General features: G+C 36.7%; 1 protein-coding gene across 2 annotated transcripts in view; it reads right to left on the bottom strand.

Annotated features, from left to right (window-relative positions):
• PLCH1 (phospholipase C eta 1) overlaps positions 1-16,702 on the bottom strand; it is a 202,184-nt gene that overhangs the window by 70,826 nt on the left and 114,656 nt on the right. For both annotated transcript variants that reach the window (XM_081025261.1, XM_081025260.1), the window contains 3 exons: positions 16,452-16,695; positions 12,398-12,527; positions 8,891-9,061 (listed from right to left, as the gene is read on the bottom strand). In XM_081025261.1, coding sequence (XP_080881387.1) covers positions 8,891-9,061; positions 12,398-12,527; positions 16,452-16,695 — 545 coding nt within the window. The remainder of the gene's footprint in view (positions 1-8,890; positions 9,062-12,397; positions 12,528-16,451; positions 16,696-16,702) is intronic.

Raw genomic sequence — 16,702 nt, 5'->3', positions numbered from 1 at the left:
ACATCAGAAGGAAAAATTTAAAAAAACAATCCCATTTACAATGGCTTCAAAGACTATAAAATATCTGGGAATAAATTTAACCAAAGAAGTAAAAGATCTGTACTCAGAAAATTATAAGACACTGAAAAAAGAAATGAAAGAAGATACAAACAGATGGAAACACATACCATGTTCATGGATAGGAAGAATTAATATAATTAAAATGTCCATACTGCCTAAGGCAATATACATATTCAACGCAATTCCTATCAAACTACCAACGACGTTTTTCACAGAAATAGAACATATAATCCTAAAATTTATATGGGATCATAAAAGACCCCGGATAGCCTCAGCAATCTTGAGAAATAAGAACAAAGTGGGAGGTATAACGATACCTGACCTCAAATTATACTACAAGGCTACAGTAATCAAAACAGCATGGTACTGGCATAAAAACAGACACATCGGTCAATGGAACAGAATAGAGAGTCCAGAAATATATCTATGCCTATAAGGCCATTTAATCTACAACAATGGAAGCAAGAATGTACGGTGGGGTAAAGACAGTCTATTCAATAAATGGTGCTGGGAGACCTGAACAGACACATGCAAAAAAATGAAGCTGGACCACCTCCTTACACCATATACAAAAATTAATTCAAAATGGCTTAAAGACTTAAATGTAACATCTGAAACCATAAAATTCCTAGAAGAAAATATAGGAAGAAACTTCACAGACATTACCTGGAGTAAGATTTTTACTGATATATCTCCTCACGCAAGGGAAATAAGAGAAAAAATAAACATGTGGGATTACATCAAACTAAAAAGTTTTTTTCAAAGCAAAGGAAACCATCAATAAAACAAAAAGAGACCCTACTGAATGGGAAAAGATACTTGCCAATGTTATATCTGATAAGGGGTTAATGTCACAAATTTACTTTAAAAAACTCACTCAACTCAACTCCAAAAAAACAAACAACACAATTAAAAAATGGGCAGAGGACATGAAGAGACATTTTTCTAAAAAGGATATACAGATGGCAAACAGACATATGAAAAAATGCTCAAACTCTCTAATCATTAGAGAAATGCAAATAAAAACCACAATGAGATACCATCTCATCCCAGTCAAAATGGCTATCATCAATAAATCAACAAACAACAAGTGCTGGCGCGGATGTGGAGAAAAGGGAACGCTTGTGCACTGTTGGTGGGATTGCAGATTGGTGCAGCCACTATGGAAAACAGTATGGAGGTATCTCAAAAATCTGAAAATGGAATTACCCTATGATCCAGTAATACCACTCCTAGATATCTATCCGGAGAAATCCAAAACTCTAATTCAAAAATCTTTATGCACTTGTATGTTTATTGCAGCACTATACACAATAGCCAAGACATGGAAACAACCGAAATGCCCATCGGTATATGACTGGATTAAGAAACTGGTACATTTATACAATGGAGTATTACTCAGCTATAAAGAAGAAAGAAATCTTACCATTTGTAACAACATGGATGGACCTAGAGAACATTATGTTAAGTGAAATAAGTCAGACAGAGAAAGACAAATACCATATGATCTCACTTATATGTGGAATCTAAAGAAAAGAATAAGTGAATGAATTAATCAGAAACAGTTTTGGAGACAGAAAAAACTGAGGGTTGCTAGATGGGACGGGAGGGTGGGGATAAGGGGGAAGGTGAGGGGATTAGAAAATAGTCAGTAACCACAACATGGCCACGGGGTTTTGAAAATTAATTTGGGGAATGTAATCAATAATGTTGTAAAGATTTTGTAGGGTATCCGATGGACACTTGTCTCATTAGGGAGACCACCCTCAGGGAAGATGTAGATGCCTGATCACTGCACTGTACATCTGAAGCTGAAGCTAATGAATGAACAATAATGTATGTCAACTACAAGTTAGTATGTATATGTATATATGTGTATATGTATATACTTACAAAAGCGGAGTACAGCATTAGGAATAGAAACAGTGGAAATGTAATGGCCCTGTGTGATGTCAGAGGGTTAGTGGACGGGGGGAGGAGGGTTCACACAATGTGAGGGACATAAAAGATAAATGTCTAAGTATTACTTTGTCTTGTGCACCTGAAACTAATAAAAAAAAAATACTAATGTATAGTGATAGAGGAAGCTCATTTTGTGAGCTAGGATTTTATATTTCAATGATACTTCTCAAAGATTCTGTTATTTCTTCAGTTCAACACTTATGTTTTAATAAAATCTAATCTTTCTAAACAGTCTATTTAATAGCATTTAAGCTTTTCGCGGGGGGGGGGGGCTTTGTTATGCAGCTATTTTTTGCCTGTCTGAAAGAGCACAGAATGCTTGTTCACCCTCCCCCTTTCATGCCCCTGCCAAGACTAGCTGCATAATGGCTAAATCCTTTGAGTAAAAGTTATAATTCTTACTTTATTCAGACGCCTACCTTACCAGATACCACCTGAAAATACCATAAATAAATGAAACCATACTACCTGCGAGGAACTCTGTTGACCTAGTCAGGCTTTGAGCAGATCATTAATTTGTCCACTATAAGCTAGAGAGATTTATCACATGCAATCCAAAATATAAACAATTTCTCACAAAATACAAAGGACCAAATTGATAAAAATTATATGTGCCATAGGAAGACTGAGTTTATATTGCAATTATTTGGTTTATGAGGCCATTTGTTTAGACATGTAGGAGCCGTGAACTAGACTCAGGCAGTCCTACCAGGAGCCCACGAGATCTAAACAAACAAACAAACAACAAGAAATTGTCATTCTGGGATGGAACTAATTGTAGATGAGTGAGGACAGGTTACTAGTTCAAGATACAAAGCAGAATGTGCTAACAAAAAGTATCACATTAGAAAAGTATTCATTAAATTAGTGAAAACATTAGTAGGTATTCTAGGAAGTAACCAATTTTCTGGGTAAAAGAATTAATGGGAAATAATCCACTTTCTATACAAAATTCAAGTACTGAGGATTAACTCAGTAAAATACAGTAAAACTAGGTAATAAAGAGAATTGAAATATGAGTCAATCAGCTCCTATCCTTCCCCCATCCCTGTTCTCGTTGAATTAACCTCCCAATAGTAAAATTCTACATTTTACACAATTGAATTTTTTAAACCTCAGTTAAAAAGTTATATTGGGGTTTTACTGTATAAATGAAGCTTCAATATACGTTAATGTCCTTTATTGCCCCCCCACCGCCCCCCACCATGTTTTGCTTCCCATTTGACCTAGCTGGTAAGGTGAAATAGAAACACTTTTTCCCTATTTCCCATGGAGTTCATTTGAGTTTTGTTTGCTGCCAATATCTGAGCCGCCTGCTGTCTCCAACACTGATGATTATTCTTACTATACAAGGCAATTGGCTTGCATAGGAAAATTTGATTTATTTTACATTAAATAATGAGGTCTTTACATTATTTATGATTCTTTACATTAAATAACGTGGTCTGATGCCATTCTGATTCCACTCCTTTTCATGAGACCTGTTTTTGTTCACTGATTTGATTAGTTTCTTTTTTCCTCTCTCTTTTTGTGAGCTTTTAGGGTTTCACTTTATCCTTGGCATAGCAAAATTTCACTATGACTTGTCTCTGCGTGGATCTTCCTACATTCACTACATTTGGCACTCAGTAATCACTGCCTATATAGAGATTCCTATCTTTCAGTGTTAATCTTTCTTGTACTACTTATTTGATAATTTCCTCCTATTTCTTCTTATATTTTTCTGTAACTCCTGCTACTCTAGAAGATAGTGGACCTTCTACATCAATCTACTAATTTCCTTATTTTTCTTTCTATTTTCCATTTCTTTGTTGTTTGTTCTACTTTCTAGGCAGTTTTCTCAACTTTATGTTCTTTTCTCATAGCACCTTGCTCTTGCTTCATGGCTGCAATGTTTTCTACCATTGTGATGTATTGATGCCAGTTTTAAAAATTGCCTTCTCCCTGCCTTGCCTCTACTTCCTCCAATTTTCTTCATTCTATTTGTTTGCTTTGCCCTCTGCTTCTTACACTAGAGCTTTTCCTCAAACATGTGGCAAGCCTTGGCTATTTAAAACCCATTTTTAAAATTGGCTATTTAAAAACATATTTAAAAGTAAAGCAACGAAAACTTTGGCAGGAAGTTCTGTATTCCTGAACAGAGCTTACTGACTCGTGGCTTCACTGTGGAATTCTCTGGCTAACTATTTTATTAAGAGACTTCCGATATAAATATCTTTAGGGATTTTTTTCCTTGGGTTGCTGTGTTAATTTCCTAGGGCTGCTGTAGCAAATTACCACAAACTTAGTTTAAAACAACAGGAACTTTCTCTCAGAATAAAGAAGAAAAAGGAGCAACTGGTAGAATCACCACAAAGGGATAATATGTAGATCTATGTTAGATAAACTGAGTTACAATCAGAAGCCCCTCTAGCATGGAATCAGAAAAGCTCTGAAAAATCCCCTGGAATTAACCATCTCCATACATATATTGATGAAAGCACTGTATAAATAGAAATCTGCTTTTGACATATCCATGGATATAGCCTTCGCTCTTAATTAATAGAAGGTTTTTCAAACTATAAGGGTGCTTTAATATTCCTGTCTTCTCTTCTTCTCTCCTCAATCCATAAGGAACCAAAAGTTTAAAAAGAGGGTAGAGGCTTACTAAGAAAGGCTGTGATGGGAGATGAGGGAATTCAATCAAATGATCACTTCTGAACCAAAAAATCTGAAAAGGATTAAACACAAAACACATTCCGCCCCAGTGCCAGGAAATGGATAGGAACTCTGGAGCAGATATAGGTTGTTTTTTGCCCAGAGGGGACCAAGGGATGGGGTGGGGGTGAAACCAAAAACCTCAAACTGCCCTAGTACTTTGGAACCACAATCTGATGGATGTCTGTGATATTTATCTGTGAATTCAAGAGAAACCTCAGCCAGCTGGCTTCTTGCTGGCTTCTTGCTTAACTGGCACTTCTTCATGGACATAAAAGAGTGAAAATTTTCCTTCACACATCAACATTTTAAGGATCAAACAGCCCTTGGGTCTGTCAAAGGCATAAATTCAATTTTCTGAGAGCTTCGGTGAAACTGACCCTTGTGGGCCAATGTTTGATTTCACGTAATCCTTGACAGCATATATGGCCAGCAGGGATATTTCATTTCTCAACTGAGTAAATCTGTAAAAGTTGAATACTCTGGTGTCTACACCAATCTTATGCCATCAGAAATGAATGAATTACATACTGTCATATGGATAGTCAAATTGGCACAGATTTATTCCACTGTGGAAATCCTATTTTAAAATTCAAATCCTCATAACATTCTTCACTCTTAACTTTCTTGCTATACGTTTAGATCACGTCCAATTTTTCTCTATCTTAAATAATGCTGAATGCATAATCTTGTGACTTTTTACTATACACATTTCCTTGGGATAAATTTCTAGAATAAAATGGTTTGGTGAGAACTTAATAAATTATATAACATTTGGTAAATAAAACTGTCCTATAGAAAGATTATACCACTTTACACCTTCACCAGAAGCATAAGAAATGGACACCATGTTTAGTAGTAACTTTTTTTAATCTTTATTGATTTGATGAGCAAAAAAATGTTCTCTTGGCTTTGTTTCACATTTTTAAAATTACTAATGAAATGTGAATATTTTTCATAGGTTTATTGACTTTTTTGAAATTTTTTTACATGTTTCAAATGTTTTGCCCATTTTTTTTTATTTGGTATTCACTTTTCTCCCTCAATAGCCTAGGAGAGCACTACTCATATTAAAGAAATTCACAATTTCTCTCATTTGTATGTTGCAAATATTTTCCTAGTTTGTACTTAACATTAATTTTATGGTGTTTGCTATATTGGACCACATATAAACTTAAAATTTCAGGACACTAATATTTTCCTTTATAGTTCATGTCTCTTAATGAATCATAATTTTTAAAAATGTCTTTCAGGTTATGCCCATATCTAGTTTGAAGCTACTTTAGAAAATTAAACTGGATTCAGGTAATCATCTGCCAAGGCAGATGTCACAGAATGCTGGCTTCTGCTTTACCCAACTAAAATGGACTAGTAAGAATGTCAATATCACCAAAAGAAGGGAAGATACATATGACCATTAACAAGTGATAGTCACTATTGCTATTCGAATGGACTGGGTTCATTCCACCAGCCCACATGAATTTGAAGTCAGCAGCTTTAAACATTCTTATTTTAATTTCTCACATTGCTGTGCTTCTGGATATCTCTATCCAAGAGCTTTCACATTCAGCACTACAATCAATGTTCAATCTGACATTATGAGATAGTTAAGGTAGATCTCAGCTCCCTTTTGTACAGATGAGGAAACGAAGGATCAGAAACAGTATTGATTGATCTGTGCAAGATTCTCCAATCAATAAAACGTACTGGGAGTGTGTGGAATGTAGGTCTTCTGTGCTCCCGCTCTAATGTTATTTTCACGTACTATGAAGAGGTCTTCAGAAGGAGAATGGAGAAGCACTTAAAATTGCAGGAAACAGAGGAGCTGAGATATAAAAAGGGCACATTCTCTGGGCAAAAAACAAATTCTTCTCTTACCTCTTTCCCATTTTCTACCTGTCTCATAGCTAACTTAATTAATGGAAAATCTCTGTCTTTGCCAAATTATCAAACTCATCAAAACAACTGATTTTGATTAAAAAAAAAACAACATTTTGCTAACACTATCTGGCTTAATCCTTAGGAAAGCAACAGCAAAATTCATAAAATCTGAAGGTTATTCCTAAAATGTATGTGATTGTGATAACGGGGTAAAGTTAATTATTACCAGGTGTAGTGTTTTTTGTTGTTGTTGTTGTTTTCTGACACCAACCAAATCTCCGATTCTCTGACACTAACTGGGTGCACTAACTACCCAGAGTTAGAATTAGACCCCACAGATTAAGGGTTCAATTGTACAGACTGCCCCTACATCAGACACCAACCACAAAAGAGGTGTTCAGTCTATCCCCTTTTGTCCTGAGCTACTATAAATTTGGCCATTCTGTCAAAGAAAATCCAGAAATGGACAGTAGTTAAAGCAGTAAAACCAGATTTTAATCACTAACGATGTACTGTAAGAGGGGAGGGGGGAAAAGAGAACTCAGTATACAACTGATTTGATTCCAAATACAGGAAGGACCAGTGGAGATTTATAGCCAAGGAATGGAGTAGGGGAGTCAGAGGAACAAACATCAGGGATAAGAATGATTCTGGCTAAAGGATTCTAACTGATCTTAAGAGAATTCTTGCTGAAGGCAGGCCAGAGCAATTGGATAGGACCTGGGGGATAGACAGTAGAGAATGAGGAATTTTATCAGATATCAAAGGTAATCTGATGGGGGTTCTGGTTAAACTGACTTAGCAGGATTCTTGCTTCAACTAGACTAGAGAACAAGGCCCAAGGATGGGGCCTGGTTGAAAAAGGGCTCAGAAGAACCTGCCTAGAATTTAGTCAAAGAAAAAGTCTTTAACAGCTCCCATGACTCAGTTTCCATAATTTGTTAGACTGACTCATAGAATTCAAATAAGTGCTTCACTAACTATTAGTGGTTTATTATAAAGTATATAACTCAGAAATAGCCAAATGGAAGAGATGCATGGTGCAAGGTAGGAGGGGTGTTGTTTGGAGTTTTTTGCCCTCTCAGAGCACACCTCTTTCTCACCACGTCTATGTGTTTACCAACCAGGAAGCTGACCAAACCCCACAGTTTAGGGGTTCTTCTAGAGGTTTCATCACATAGACAGGATTGATGAAATTATTCCTACCATTTGTGACAACATGTTTAAAACCTAGAAGAAATTATGTTAAGTGAAATGGCAGACACAGAAAGATAAACACTGCATGATCTCACTTACATGTGGAAGTAAAAAAGTCAAAATCATAAAAGCAGAGAGTAGACTGTTGGTTGCCAGGGACTAGGGGGTAAAAGGATGGGGGGAGAATGTGGGTCAAAGCGTACAAAGTTTCAATTATGGGAAATAGATAAGTTCTGCAGATCTAATGCATAGCATAGAGACTATAGTTGATAATACTCTATTATATGCTTGAAATTTGCTAAGAATTGATCTTAAGGGCTCTCACCACAAAAAAATACAAAATAAAAAACTGTGAGGAGATAGATGTGTTCATTGGTTTGAACAATGGTAATCATTTTACAATGTATACATATATCGAAACCTCATCTTATACACTTTAAATATATATAATTTTTATTCATCAAGTATACCTCAATAAAACTGAGAAAACCAAAAAAATGTCTTCATTGATTCTTCTACTTTAGTGAGAAACAGAGTTTAATGTAACACTAAAAAAGCAATAGGAGAAGCCTCACCTTGTCAACCATAATTCAGCCTACATAGTATTAAAATTAAAAGGTCTTCTTTTAAACATATTTAGGGACATTTTTTGCTAATCAGGACTTAATTTACTCAGCCTTTTCATACTCGTATGATCAAATGCCAATTTCCCATCAGAACTATCAATGAATTATTATAATTATTATGTTGTTAGTTACGAATTACATCATAGTTAATAAATACCAAGCTATATTACTAGTATAAAGAAAACATTACCATTGTTCTTAAAATGAAACACATGAGTTACCATTCAACTTTGTGGGAAAATATGCATATCTATACTCAGCATATTTAAGGTTAAAAATTCAATTTATCATTCCCTCTTTAAAAGCTGCTGGAAACAATTTTAAATAACTCATAGATAAGACTTTTGTGGAATTATGATATTTACACCTATACCCTAAAGTTAAAGAATATCTACATCTAACCCCAAGAGAAGCCCATGTATCTTTCACAAGTATTTTCAGGTAAACATTCAATAGTCTAATAATACCTTTTGCTCCACCTTCAAAAACTGAGCCAATTCTTCCACAGTTAGGTGATCTTTCTTGTCACTGTAGCTCAGGAGCAACAAATAAAGGTCCCGTCTCAATGACATCATTTTGTAAAAAACACAGAACTCTTCAAATGTCAAAGTTCCCTGATTCTCATCTGTATCAGCTTCCTGAAAGAGAAATAGAAAAAATAAAGCAGTGTGAGAGTGCGAAATAGGAAATTTGGTACTGGGAAATAATATTTACTATAAAAAGGCTAGTATACATTTCACAAACGGTATACAAACATTCCTTTCAAGTACACATGGATCAATTTTAAAATTGACCACATTATAGGCCACAAGCAAAGTTGTAAATGATGAAGAATCAGCCTTATAAAAACTAATTTCTCTGATCACCATAAATTTATAAATCAACAAAAGAGCTTTTAAAAAGACTGTCTGGAAATAACATAGTACATTTCTAAGTAGGAAATGGAACATATAGAAGTGAACACACGCACTACATACTAAAACTTGTGTGATGAAGTTACAACAGTAATTAGAGGAAATTTGAAGTTTTCAATTTATTAGAAAGCAAGGTAGATTAAAAACAGATAAGCTAATAATTCAACTCAAAAACCTAGAAAAAGTTTAAGGCAAAGAAAATAGAAGGAAATAAATTATAAACAGAAGCAAAAGCAATGAAATAGAAAACAAATGGTTATAACATCAAAGTTGAGCAATTAAACCTAAAGCTGGTCTTTTGAAGAAATTAATGAAACAGACAAAGCTGAAACAAGGACTAATCATGAACAAAAAAAGGGATGATATATTTAACACACAATAAAAATATCAGTGTCTCATCAGCTTCTGAACTGCATTTCAATCAAATGGGATTTTTACCTACAAAAAAAACCAAATCTCTTAATTCTGCATAGCTGGCTTAGTGTTCTCACGACCATCACCATCACTGACACCTCCCTGCTTTCCCTCCACAGATGTCTGAAAAATCCATCTGGACTAATTTGTAGCTGAAATTATTTGTTTCTAGTAATTATTGGGCAAGAATCTTTCACTGTGTATCTTTCTTCTAATTGGCTAAATTTATCATAAAATCATAAAACTGTTGGAAATACATAATGAGCAACCAATCCATTTACATGATCTTCTTCATTCTAAATGTACACAACTGTAACTAAACAAAAACTGACAGGGCAACAATGGCATTTTGAAATATATATTTTGTGAAGTATATGTAGCAATTACATGGTTTTAAACGTATATTTGAAAGTCAAAGTGCACATAAAAATATATCTTTTTAAATTTTGCCAACTTTGGGTCAATTATGAACAAACAGTTTAACCAATATTTAAATCATACATAGTTTCTTTGTGAGGCTGATTGCTGTCGTCTTCTGTCCTTTGAAAGGTAGCGATAGATTGGTCTACAGATTATCAACAGTTTTAGTGTTTGAGGCCCTTGGTTGCAGAGTTTTTGTATCCTCAGAAACCAGGGCTAGCGTTCATATTTCTGTCATAACTTTGTTTCAAAATATCTAACCCTGGATGAAACATAGTTTTAAAATATCTAACAGAGATGAAACCTTTTTCAAGACTTCCTTGTAAATACCTAAACAATTAAGAATAGTAATACTCTGAGGTTTAAATCATAGCATCAAAGACTTCGAAAGAAGCTATCCATACCTTAAAATATTACTTAAAAGTCAGGTGAATCATGCACTGCAACAAAAAGGCAAAGAAAATTCTAGGAAGGATTTAATGACTTTACCAGCAATTCAGTCAAAAGAGAGAATGTTCCTGAAATACTACTAACATCCTTGGCCCCATATCCCCACCTCGACCACTTACAGAACTTGCTAGAAGCAAGGCCTGTGGTAGAAATGTTCTACATACAGCAGGCCCAACATCTCCACTCACTTCTGGCTTGGTAAGTCTATACATCTAAGGTCACAGAAAAAGACCCTTAACATTTCTTTAAATAGGGAACTAAAGGATTTACTTTGAGTTCATACGGCACTTCACATAAACATTTCCTGGTTCACCCTCTAAAATATTAGGGTGAGCCAAAGGTCACCCAAGATCAAAGGTGTCTGAAGGGAAAAATATAGAAGCAAAAATAGTTCAGTATCTTATGTTTCTTTCTTATCTTTCTTCCAAAAGTACCCAGAAAATCATCATTTTTGTAGGTATAAACTTTGAGCTCCTCTTTAAGTTTGGCCTCTCTGGTTTAATCAGCAGCTACCCCTTTAGGTACCTGAACACCTCCTGTGGAAAGGATCAGATGGGAGGTAAGGCTCAAAACAGGATAAAAGTAAGATGTCACAGGGAGTGTCAGGAACACGTTAAACATTTTCATTTAGTTTAAAGACAATTCACTCTATCTGTGGCAATGCATTTCCCCTCCTAAGACCCTCACTCCATCTCTGAGGTTTGTCTACAGCATATCTCATTCCTTCGCCTTCTTTCCTTTCCCTCATGTAGTCTTCCAGTATTAAGACCAAGTTCCCCACAATGCAAACCATCTCCAGCCAAGAGCTTCCAAGGACAGGACCACTGTAAGAGGCCACAGAGGGAAGATAGCCTCTATCTTCCATTCCTTGTTGCAACTCACTCCTCATGCTTTTTCTGCCTTACCACTACTAGGAGCAAGTGGTCAGAAAACAAAGGAAGCACAAAACATTAAATATCACAAAGTATCACACCCTATACTTACTTTTACATGTATAAAATACCACATACCTACCCACTTAGAAAACCATTGCAAAAACATGGATTATGCATTCAACTTACCTCCAAATAAAAGCCTTTCCTAAATTAATGTTCTAGTAATTACTAATAATCTAACATTGTCTTTGCACCAACTTAAACTTAAGACAGCTGACTTCTGCACCTAGACGCAGGAATAAGTGTAGTCCCAGGTAGGTGCCACAGAATAAGTTTGGGCCCAAGGATTTTCCTCAAGCCCCCACCTACAAGGAAACAGCATCTCACCTAACATTAACAAGCAGATGAATGAACTTCTGGAGAGCTCCCTAAAAGGTAGCAGTGATACAGCACTTCTAAGATTTGAGGATTCTAAATCTTTAACTCCTCTGAAATAAAATAGAGGGCTCTTCAGGATTTCGACAAGTGCTATTTTTTTCATGTTAGTCTTTATTCTGATAAAGAACAAAGACTTTATATGATTAGAAAGTATCATCCTCTCTAAGAGAATTGATCACATTTCCTCCACCATTTATCAGGTAAAGCGCTTATAATTACTCTGAAAAGAGCAACCACAAAAAAGCATTTTAGGAAGTGAAATTGTGGATGCATGTTAAGTTTAGAAAGTTTTTTTATTTCCTCAATGAAACAAAATGTCTCTCTTCATCAAAGAAAAATAAAGCAATACAAAGCAGGTAATATTAACTTCCAACAAAACAAAATAGCCTTTTGAAATACCTAAGTACACCAATAACCTCTAACGCGTCTTTTACAGAAGGCCAGCTCAATTGTGAAAACATACCTGAAACATTTGTCTGACTTTTCTTCGGGGTAGATTGACATTTAGTTTATGCATCAATTGGTGTATCTCTTCAATATTCAATAAGCCGTCACCATTCTTATCAGCTTCCTCAAAGGTCTCTTTCACCCACATACAGCGAGGTCAAGAAAAACACTTGTGTTCTCACAAAGTAAAAACTGCTGTCTCACAGGATACACTCAAAGGCATTTATCATTAACATTGAATTTCTGAAGAAATTCTTTTGAGAAGGACCAGCTATCCACAGGCTCTTGGTGAGTTAACAGTGACATAACAACAAAAGAAATGGGGGAAGCAGGGGCACATACATCCCTTTACTGTGAAATGAGTCACACCATGTTATTCTGAGAGGTTCTTCAACTCCAACATTGTTATCCAATCTGTTAAAGCATTTCTATGATGTGATGAAACACCAAACTTCGGCCTTATGGTCTCTCTGCATGACCGTTCCTCTAGTATCTTTTACCTTTACAATACTCCACACTATACAATCTTTCCAATCCCCTTTTCTCATTCCCACTCTTACACTTAGAAATTTAGACTGGTTCAATTTCCTCACTGTCCACCTGAGGACATAAACTAGAGAAGAGGGAGAAATTTCATAAGGGTTAGTAAGGAACCCAGGTCTCAAACCCAGATCTCATGCAACCTGCTTTAGCCCAGTCTTCTCCTTCACAGAAGGTCTGTCTCTATACTAGGTTTGATGGTTCTTCCCTAATAGCCCGAAACTTGTACGTCAAGGGCAGTAAAATGAACTACAAACCTAACATGCTAGAGGTTGCCCTCAAAGCTCACATATAATACCCAGTGACTGAGGCTCTGAAGATGAGTTTAGAGACAAACGATTTACATCATGTGAAATGAGATTTTAAAAGACCCTCAGGAGGATGAGTATTGCACTGTTTTACATAGTGGAAAAGCAGAATAAATGGTAACAAATAGGTGAGCTGAAAATTCCAAGTTTTAGCAGAGCATTTTTGTTTTTAATGGATGCTTTATAGTTATCGGAAGGTAAATTACAAAAGGCAGGTATTGTGTGAATACTTAGAGAACCAAACTGAGTTTCAAAATTTGAAGGGTAATGAAGAGGAAAGAAATGAAGGTGATGGAAAGAAATCAGAGAATCAAAGTAAGCAAAAGACATAGGTTTAAAATTGAGAAATGGGAGAATGGGAATAGGTCAAAGGAAAGAGTCAGTGGATAATATTGCTTATCAAGCAAGTGACACCAAACTGATTTTCATTTTAAGTCAAAATATTAACGAACCTCCCAGTGATAATACAGCACATTTACATTTCTTAGGTGATTCAAACGATGATTGTAGGAGGTTGTACCTTAGAAAGTCAAAGCAACCAGAAAGTTCAAGTCTTATTTCTTCTAAAGTTAAACAGAGGTGACTGTCAGATTGCAAATACCTCGTTTCATATTTTGTTCCCTTTACAGCTTTTGAAAATAAACAGCCCAGTTCTTTCAAGTTCAATTTCTCCTCATAGAGTTCAGGCAGGACCTGACCTCACTGCATGTGATACCTGGAAGATAAAGAGTGACCCAGGACCAGGGGAAAATTAGCTACAGAATCAAAAGAGTGGAACATTTGGGCCAATTCCTAAGTAACTGAATCTCATTTGTGTTCCGGGCACACAGTGCCCATTCCACGAGCTCCATTTCTTTTGACTGTGAACATTGCTCTGTACCTATCAAAATATTTAGCCAGAGTTCAAAGACATGATGACAGCCAATGACGGCCACATGTTCATCCTTTTATTCTATACTTCTTTCCCAAAGCCTCTCAAAGAGTTCTCCAGAGAAGAGATAGGGACAAGCAAACCCTAAGTGTGAATATTCTGCAGAGACAAACCCTTTAGGGTAGGCCTGTCTGCAACGCCTCCAGCTCACAAGTTGGCCTTGGCTGTTGGTTTAGGGTATGTAGGGTTGGGAAGCAAAAAGCAAAGGTAGAAACAGACCAAGAAATATACACTAGTTCTGATTCTATGAGGACATGGCCCTGGGACATGGATCACTTATGTCACTTCTTTGGGCTTCTACTTCTGTATCTATAATGTCAGTGAGCACAACTAGATGACCTTGAAGTCCCTTTTCAACTCTAAGATTCTGTGAAAGAAAAACAGTTCTCTCCTAGTAACAGTATACATGGTAGAAGATACACTGCAGGTTGAAGTATTCGGCTATCTGAAAGGTACTTGTTTGTTCTTCCTAATTAACACATGAGTGCCTGAGGAAGCCCCGGATTAGTGATTCATAGCCATACACATCACAACAGACTGAATGCACACACAGAGATGAGAATCCATAAGACAGACATTCAAGAGACTTGCAAAAGAGTAAAGCAATATTGCTCTTCTCACTAATTTATTTTGCTTGACAAAATATAGCTATTCTTCATAAAATGTTACATTAACGTAACAGAGCTTATTATAATTTTCAATGAATTAATGAATATTTTTCAAGTTCTCAAATTTCTAATATGAGAAATATCTATAGCTAGAACCCACATAAACAAAAACTCTTTGCACTCTGCAGAAGGTTCCTGAGGTCAAAGTCCAATTATGTGAATTAATTTCTCTTGTGAGGAATGGGCCTACAATAGCAATTTTGGCCAACGATGACAAGTAGTCTTTTGGAAGCCTACTGGGCAGTTTTTCTTTGCTCTTGAGAAAAGATTTATCAGAAGGAACTTGCTCCCTCTGGGCAGAGCTGTGTTTGGATCTGAGGCCTGAAGCTGCTACAGCTCTTTCACCAAAGAGCAGCCTGCTGAAGGAACAAGCCAACACACTGGGAATGGCAGAACCTGGGTCTCTGTGATATGGTTGAACCACTGATTAATGACTCTGAATTAACGGCCCCATCTCACGTCTCTTGTTCATGAGAAATTAATATTTTTTATTGTTTAAGGCACTGTTAGTTGCATCAGAAAGCATTTTACTAATTCAGTGGTTTTGTTGGTTTGTTTTTTACCAAATGATAAGGAGTTAAGAAGCAAACAAATAGAATAAAGCACCAAACGTTATTTCCCATGTTTGAGTTTAGTTCATTTATGAATCCCAGTTGCATTGATCTGCATGCTGAGAATACTGATGAAAACATCATGGCTCATCAGTTCAGACGTTCATCCTGTCAGAATCCTTTTATGGACTGAACATTTCCACTCTGCTCCAACAGCACCCCAGGTGAGGGGTCCAGCTAGAGCAGCACAAATTTATCACCACTCTGGGGGGAAAAAAAATTAGGACACGCATTCCAATGACAGCAAGAAGTACTGCTTCCTACACGGATGAGGGCACATGTATTTTAAGGCCATTCAAAATGTGCAGAAGGAAACCAAAGCAGTCTAATACCCTTACTTTATGGGTAAGGAACCTGAGGCCAGAAACGCCATGTCATATGCCCAGCTCCATCCCAGCAGGAGAGGTGCCCTTCAGACAAAGCATATTAATCATTTATCTTATCAGCACTGCAGGATCACAAAAATGGGTTTAATCAAGAATGAGACAGCCTCCAGCGTTTCAAGCAATTTAGAGAAGATAAATGTTATTAAGTAAAAAATAACTTCCCCTTGCGTATCAATCAGGTCAGTTTCCAAACTATAAGTTAAACAAAAAGACAGGGAAAGTAGAAAGGTGCTAAGTGCCTGGTACATAACGGGAACTCAAAAAGTATTTGTGAAATTAAACTGACTAGAACAAAGCAGGATTCTCTCTAATATGAATCGATGCTTTCCGTGTTGCCTCACCTCTCTTAGGAAATGGTATTTGAAGAGCTCTCGGATTGTGGCGCTAAATTCAGTCTCTTCAGAAGAAGTCTGTACCTGAGTTCGTACAAGCCTGTGTCTATATGTTCCATGCATTCATTTACTTAGTGTGAAAGTGAGGAGGGGACAGAGGGGGCTGGGGGTAAGGAAAGAAATTATGGGGAAAAATGAAGCGTAGTCTGAGCCGCACTTCCATACACACCACCGCCGCCGCCACCACCGCACCACACTACACACTGAGCTCCAGAACAGTTTTAGGAAGGATATTGGTCGTGGGTCCTCTGCCGTTTGGCCAGGGAGTCTTCGTCACTGATGCCGGCCATCAGGTACTTGAGGCCTGTGATCCAGGTGCGGGCCTCCTCAGGGTTGGAGGTGATGAGGTCCAGGGATTCCATGTGGTTACCATGGTAGATGGTAAAGCAACAGCTGGGGTCAAAGCTCCCCTCAGCCTGCCTGTGGAATATTTCAGACTGCCGACCCTCGGTGACTTTGTAAATGGAGTCAATAAGGACTGGGAG

Source organism: Rhinolophus hipposideros (assembly GCF_964194185.1).
Source record: "Rhinolophus hipposideros genome assembly, chromosome: 2".
In the NCBI taxonomy this organism is placed as follows: domain Eukaryota; kingdom Metazoa; phylum Chordata; class Mammalia; order Chiroptera; family Rhinolophidae; genus Rhinolophus; species Rhinolophus hipposideros.
The sequence above is the reverse complement of the archived record's forward strand: the minus strand, read 5'-3'. Positions and strand labels throughout refer to the sequence as shown.